This window comes from Dermacentor silvarum, chromosome 10 (genome assembly GCF_013339745.2).
Source record: "Dermacentor silvarum isolate Dsil-2018 chromosome 10, BIME_Dsil_1.4, whole genome shotgun sequence".
In the NCBI taxonomy this organism is placed as follows: Eukaryota; Metazoa; Arthropoda; class Arachnida; order Ixodida; family Ixodidae; genus Dermacentor; species Dermacentor silvarum.
The window spans coordinates 75,789,851-75,796,778 of NC_051163.1; the positions used below are offsets into that span (position 1 = coordinate 75,789,851).

At 50.3% G+C, this 6,928-nt stretch overlaps 2 protein-coding genes across 2 annotated transcripts; both read left to right on the forward strand.

Annotated features, from left to right (window-relative positions):
• The first annotated feature begins 505 nt into the window (after positions 1 to 505).
• Positions 506 to 4,639, forward strand: LOC119466109 (uncharacterized). Its single transcript, XM_037726593.2, has 2 exons — positions 506 to 2,010; positions 4,368 to 4,639. The coding sequence occupies exons 1-2, from the start codon at positions 689 to 691 to the stop codon at positions 4,615 to 4,617; spliced, it is 1,572 nt and encodes a 523-aa protein (XP_037582521.1). The 5' UTR covers positions 506 to 688; the 3' UTR covers positions 4,618 to 4,639.
• Positions 4,640 to 4,939: 300 nt separating this feature from the next.
• On the forward strand, positions 4,940 to 6,244 carry LOC119431636 (phosphate-regulating neutral endopeptidase PHEX-like). The gene has a single exon (XM_037699117.1). The coding sequence runs from the start codon at positions 4,940 to 4,942 to the stop codon at positions 6,242 to 6,244; it is 1,305 nt and encodes a 434-aa protein (XP_037555045.1).
• The last annotated feature ends 684 nt before the right edge of the window (positions 6,245 to 6,928 follow it).

Genomic DNA, 6,928 nt, shown 5'->3' on the forward strand with positions numbered 1-6,928 from the left:
TATTACGGGTACCGGGTCACTGAGGGTTGTATTTAAACGAAATGACTAATTAATTAGCACGTGCACCCCTGAATGGACCGATAATTTATATTCTCCCAGTATCGGCTTCAAAATTTCTTGCATTTTAAATTGTTCAACATTTCTATTTGTTTTAAAATGTAATCGCCTAATCTCACTTGGTCGCACTTCTCAATAACACGTATAGACTGCTCTTGTATTTGCAGTTTTAACAATTCAAGATCATTTTTCTGATTTCATTACCTGTGTATACAACCACCAGATTCTTGTGGGTATGTGCCATGTCTTGAAGGATCATCATCATCATCAGTCGTCACTGGAGGCACGCGCGATCCTTCAGGTCTTGCAGCTAGCAAAGGCAGCGGCCTTCAGCTTCCGTCTCACGACTCCGCCTACAAGTCGCCCGGCTTTGCAAGGTACTCTGTTTCCCCACTGGCGAAACATTTATTCGTAGCTTCCGAACCATTCAGCATTCTCGAAGCTTCTTCAAGATCTGTTCGCTCGTTCCAGGAGGAAGAACGCAGGTCGCTCGTCCGGTTCTCGACTCTTGATCCCAGTTTGCCGTGAGGGTTCGTCCGTACCCCACAGCAGCGTCAGCTTCCAGATACTTGGGACGCGGCCGTGTCTCGGCGCAACGCTTCAAATCGGAGGGGCCCGCTTCGCGTGAGCAATGGATCACAGGGCGAGAAACCGGCCCTTCTCCTACTTGCGACCGAATCTGCAGATGCCCAGCAGGTCGCTCGAAGATGCGCTGTTCCCCAACACCCCGCGTTTACCCGAACGGGACCGAACAGATATCGACGATAGCGAACAAGGGCGGGAACAAGTGGAGGCGGCTGCGGCAGATCAACCTTCCCTAGCTCGAACCATCAACGATGGACGGGGTGCTGCAGCCATCACGGTACCTCTATCCAGGACTCCTGCGTCAAAGACTCCAGCGTCCAAAACTGTGGAGGTCCAGAGGAAAGACACCGAGCCTGCATTCGTGAGGTCCCCTCCAGCCACGAATGCCGGCGCGAAAGGGACAAATCGTGGAGCATCGGCGAGCAGAGGACGTAGGTTGAACCAAACACCACTTGTCAACACGCCCGCGCCGAGAACTGTAGAAGCCCGAGGCACTTCGACCAGGACTGCGGAGCCGCAGACTCCTTTTACCGCGGTCACAGCCAGAGAGAGACCACAGTGGAACGCGACGGCAACTAGCACTGCGGCTAGAGATACTGGCTGGTCACTCAACTATCCGACTGCGGAACCTTTAGGTCACTCTCCGGACCAGGACTACGATCGTTGGCCACCCTCCGCGGACAACAGCTCGTCGGCTATGACCACAGTAGCATCAGTAGGCGCCTTCACTCCTACTGGAGGCGTATGGGATGACGGGGAGATCCCGTATGCCGAAGAGGGTGTCGAGGAGGAGCAGGCCATCACTGGCGATTTTCCGCCTACCACCGGCAGAAGTATGTATTCGCCCATTTCTCAAATAGGAAAGGAATTCGACGTGAAGCATTTGGGGAAGCAGTGTGCCGTGATCGTGGTGGTCTCACTGCTGATGGCGTCTTTTATGACGATCATGGTCGTCGAACTGGTTCTGAAGAAGGACAATCCCAAGTACTGCAGCGGTGTCGTTGCTGCACGCAGGCAACCGTCCGAAAGGTCTGATAGGAACGCGAGGATTGGCGACGAGCAGATTCGGGAGCATGTGGTGACACACCCGCTCACTCGGCGTGCGGTGCCAGAAAGGACTAAAAAGCCAGTCTTCACCCTGGTCGACTACGAGGACACCAACGCTCCCGGTGAAGCGGTGACGTACGCCTTTGAGTGCGACACCGACGCCTGCCGCTGGCAGAGCCGTCTGGTGGACGAGAAACTGAACCCGAGCGTGGACCCGTGCGTTGACTTTTACGGTTACGTCTGCTCAGCGGCCTGGGACCTGAACGGAGACCTTCCATACAGGGCAGCGGGACGTGCCTACGTCATCACCAAGGTTACCAGGTATGTTCGCAGCAGTGCAGTTGGAACTGCCGCGCCCTGCTGTACAACCTAATGAAGTAGCGGCACGAAATTTGACAATATCTTTCCATTTGCTTTCTTGGATCGCTTCCAGCCCAGTAGATATAGTTAGGAGCCTGAAATTCTAGACGCCGCCACAAATAATTAACTGTATATTCCGCTTTAAAGCAGTCAGTTGAGTACACACAAGTACAGTGCGTCCACGGACACTCAATCCGCTCAATCCAGCTCAATCCGGATCGGCTCGATCGCGATCAGAAGTGTACGTGTGACACCGGTATCAGGTAGTGTTGCACACTCTGGCAAGAAAAAAAGCTGCTAGATAAGGTTTATACACGCCAATAGTCACAGAGGATCCTGACAACAAGAAACAAATTTATTGAAGAATAAAAATTGGCCGGATCTTATGCTGGTAGGAATTACCAAGCCTTTATCGTAAGCTTACTGCTATCCTTGAATAGTATATACCGGGTGTTTCAGCGAACACTTTCAATAAATTTTATAGGTTACCTGTGACAGAGCACAATTCTAGTTCATGAGCTGGTCTACTCGAAGAGGCGGACATTACTTGCACAAAAATTGAAATGCATAATCCACTATTACCAATAATTTGGTAATTAAGTTTTTGACTAATTGCTAGATGACCCATATCGCAATTTACAAATTGTCGCCAGTGCAGTTCGCAAGGCAGATACACTTGGAGCGAATTCTCAGGATGCCACTAGCTTCGAGATATAAATTCCCAATCTTTGCGGAAAAATGCTTTGGCGTTTCAGTTACATTTGTAATTCAATGCATAAAACAACTTTTTTAAGTAACTGGAACGCCAATACATTTCTCCGCAAAGTTCGGCAACTAATATCTCGAAGCTTGTGTCATCCCGAGAATTCGTTCCAAGTGCATCCGCCTTGCGAACTGCACGGCTACAATTTGTAAATTAAAATATGGGTCATGAGGTGATTAGTTAAAAACTTAGTTACAAAATTTTTTTTAATTAGTCGATTGTGCATTTCAATTTTTTTGTGCAAGTAATATCCGCCTCTTCCAGTAGACCAGCTCATGAACTAGAATTGTGCTATCAGCCAGAGGCTACCGTTAAATATTTTTAGGAAGTGTTCGCTGAAACACCCTGTACATACAATCATTGCATTCAACCAATACTAAAATATGGGGCAGCAACTTCTCGGTTAACACGAAAGTTTGAGAAAAACTTGAGAGAAAGACAACGGTGAGGATTAGAGAAAAAAACAGTGGTGGGCGATACCCCAGTTGACATTAAGAAATTGAGTTGGGCAAGAGACATGGAATGCGTATGTCACATAACTGGTGGTCTGTTAAGAATGAGTGCCAAGACGAGAGATGCGTAGTCAGAGCTAGGTTTGGTGACGAAATTAGGAAATATGCAGGCATAAGAAGTCACCTGGCACAAGACTAGACTAACAAGACAGGGATAATAGTAATAGTAATGTTCGGTCGTCAGAGACGTGACGACCGAACCCGTACGTCTCGAAATCGTGATTTGCTCCATGTTTTTTCAATCTTTTTTTTTTTCGCTAACAGCTTGGCTCACGTTAGCTGGCACACACGGTATATGCCGCTATTTGGTCTGTTGAGAAAAATTAGTCGGAGTCAAGCATTACTTGCACGTCGAATTGCAATGTCCGGTTAGCTACCTAATGACTCACTAATGAACTTTTAATTATTCAGTTTAGCGCACATGATAAAACTACACAAAGCCGTATCTGCTTCGCAGAAATACTAATGCAACGTGGAACGGCGCTATCTGTGACAACTAAATGATCACAAAATATTTCGAAGGTTAATCGATCATTAGCCCAGCCCTATAATGAGGGTACGATGGGGCTCATATTGAATCCCACAGAGAAAACTTTCCACGTTGGTTTCTCTGAAACAATATTGCTCTAGTTTCTTGACAGTCTAGGAACAATACTGGTGCGTAGTTTGGTTTGTTTTAAGAGGGATATCCGATTATAGCCCGTGATCGGGTCATCTTGTACTGGGCAATTGAAGTAGGGTTAGGTGACCTAATCACTTGCTTATTTGTCAAGCTACCCGGTAGCAAATTAAGCCACGTAATAATATACACGTTATCTGCAAAAAATATTCGCCTAATATCTCAACGTGTGATTTCAAAGCGCAACAATTATGAAACGTACTTCAGTGAGATGTTCACGGAAGCAGTGCAAACCATTGAAACCACAGGCGACGGGACTTTGATGCGTTCAGATGAAAGTAAATCGCAACAGAGCAACCGCTTCTCAAGAGCAGGCTACATAACCTGCAGGACTATGAGCACTTATGATTGCAACGTTTTCCAGGTATCTCCAGGAACACATGCACACTATGCCAGCAGCGGCTATGGCAGGGCTCGACCACGTTGACCAGAGCTTCCTGGATCGCTCTAGTCTCGTGCTGAATTCCTGTATCAACAACACGGCTGCCAAGGATGTGACACAATGGGACGGCATACGAGGCTTGCTGCGGAAAAACAGGCCTAGAAGACTGGCCCTACTCCGAGCCACCGCCGGTGCAACCGCAGCAGCCTTTCCGGCTCGACAGCGTACTTAAGCTCATCGACCGGCAACTCGCTATCTTTCCCATCGTATTTGTCTCACTGCGGAAGTCGTTGGAAACCGGCTCGTACGATCTGCAGCTGGACGCGCCAAGAGATTTCCTGTTTGTGCAGTACGAGATACAGAAGAACAACGAGTCTCTGCCATACAGGGAGATTCTTCGGCAAATTCTGACCCTCTGGAAGACGCTCTCCGGTAGCAAGGACTTGGCCGAGGACGTCGCGCGCTTCGAGGCTCAGCTTCTGGAAGCGTCGCAGCCCTTCAACAAGGCAGCCTGGAAAGAGGACGTCACCTACCCCGTGAAGAAGTTCCCGCGCATGCCGAAGTTCCATGTGGACGCCTATCTCTCGCACCTCCGTTCCAGAGACGACGGCGAAGTAGTGGTTCTCAACCCCGTGTACGCAAGCAAACTCTACGCGATTCTGCGCGCGACCAGTCCGCGAACAATCCTAAACTTCCTCGGCGTCCGGATGGTAGCGCTCGTAGCCCCGCTGCTTCCGCAGGAGTCTATTCCGCGGGACCTCCTACGCGTGGGCTACCCGAGTTTTCAGCATGGCCTGAATCCGAGGACCCAGAGCTGCTTCCACCTGGTAGAGCGTATGTTTCCGCATGGCGTCCGGTGGATACTGCGCGACATCCTGGCCAGGACCACCGACCTTGACCGCCAGTGGGCCGCGACGACCAAGAGCATCGTCTCGTCGCTGGCGCACACCTTCCGAGGGGGGACCACCTGGATGCAGAGCGTAGACGCCGCGAACGCCATCAAGCGTCTCAAGTCTCTGCAAGTAGGCTACCTGGCTGGCCAAGAGCGCGAGGAAGAAGTCGAACACTACTACGCAACGGTGAAGGCCACGGACTCCGGTCCCGACAACCCTGTGCTCTACTACAGCGAGCTCCTAACCAAGAGCTTGCAGAAGTACTGGATGTCAAGCGCCGACGGGGCGAACTACGACGCCCGCTTCAGTGAGCGCTTCACTAATCTCGACGTGTCTTGGACGCGGTCGCCGGAGTCGGCGCTGAGGGTGTACCTGACTTCGAGCACAGTGGCCGCCGCGTCGCTGGTGACGCGGTCCAGCTACCCTTCCCCGCTGTTTTCCTTGCTCGCCGCCGACGTGACCCGGGCGTTGTTCCTGGCATCCCTGGACGACCCACAGTGGTCCAGCTGGACTCGGGATCGCTTCCAGGCGCTCCAGTACTGCCTGCTAAGGCGCTACAAGCACGGCGTCCGCCAGGACAACGTCTCCGCAGCCAACGTGCGCGACTTCCTCGCCGACATTCTGGCTGACAATGCCGCGCTGAAGCCGCTGATGGCGGCCTTCAGGCGCTTTTCGCACGGCGCCTTATTCGTGCCCGGTCGCAGGTCTGCCGGCCTTACTGTCGGAAGACTGTTCTTCATAAACTACGCAGCGGGTTTTTGCGCTCCGAAAGCAGAGCAGGAGCAGGTGCGGGAGCGCCTGCGCTACCGACTAGGCCTACCGCCGCGGACTCGCGTCAACCTCGCACTCCTGGACCTGAAAGAGTTCCGGGACGCCTTCAACTGCCCGCACCAGTTGGGTGCGTCGCGCTGTCCCGTCTGGAACCGGGACGGCAGAGACGGCCTCTCGGAGACCGATGCTGACTAGGCATATAGCGGACGGCGGCGAGCTCGAAGGACCCATGATGCATCGCGGGCACTTGTCACCTAGGACCAGATCGATGGTCGTTTATATTTCTTTTAGATTGTCTTGGCTTTTCTTTTCCGCTTTCCTGTTTATAGGTGTGTGAGACGCGCTATTTTTTTTTATTTCCGTTCGGACGGTATTAAAGAGACATTGTTTTCGCTTTCACTAATACAAGACAATCTGCGTAAATGACATGATTTACAACAGTATGCAGCATAAATTTCTTTAAAACTTTTCAATTTTCCACTGCTGCTGAAAATCACGAAAAAAGGCTTCCTGCATTTCTATCAAAGGAAAATTGCTGATCATAATGATGTCAGATGTGCGCAATGCTCTAAATGCTCCATGGTCAAGTTTTTTTATTACATGTTAATACCTTTGGAAGACAAGCAGCTTGCACATATTGTTTGTATGTATGTATTGTTTAGCACAAACGATAACTGCGTATTATGAATAAAAAGTTAAATGAGCACGTTCGTTGCCTAACATAACAGCAAAAAGGCAGCGCTAAAAGGAAGGGACGAAAAAAATTGAACAGCATGAGCTCTGTACTGGCAATTATACACTTATTGCAGTGACAAGTTATACAGATGCATGCTTAAGCTATCGGGCGGGAAGTTTAAAAAGGAAAGTAAGGCCGTCTGA

Bases quoted from the DNA above. Each gene is read 5' to 3' on its own strand.
- LOC119466109 (XM_037726593.2), top strand. From the start codon at position 689: ATGGATCACAGGGCGAGAAACCGGCCCTTCTCCTACTTGCGACCGAAT. The intron at 2,011-4,367 runs GTATGTTCGCAG...AACGTTTTCCAG, and splicing joins GTCATCACCAAGGTTACCAG to GTATCTCCAGGAACACATGC.
- LOC119431636 (XM_037699117.1), top strand. From the start codon at position 4,940: ATGCCGAAGTTCCATGTGGACGCCTATCTCTCGCACCTCCGTTCCAGA.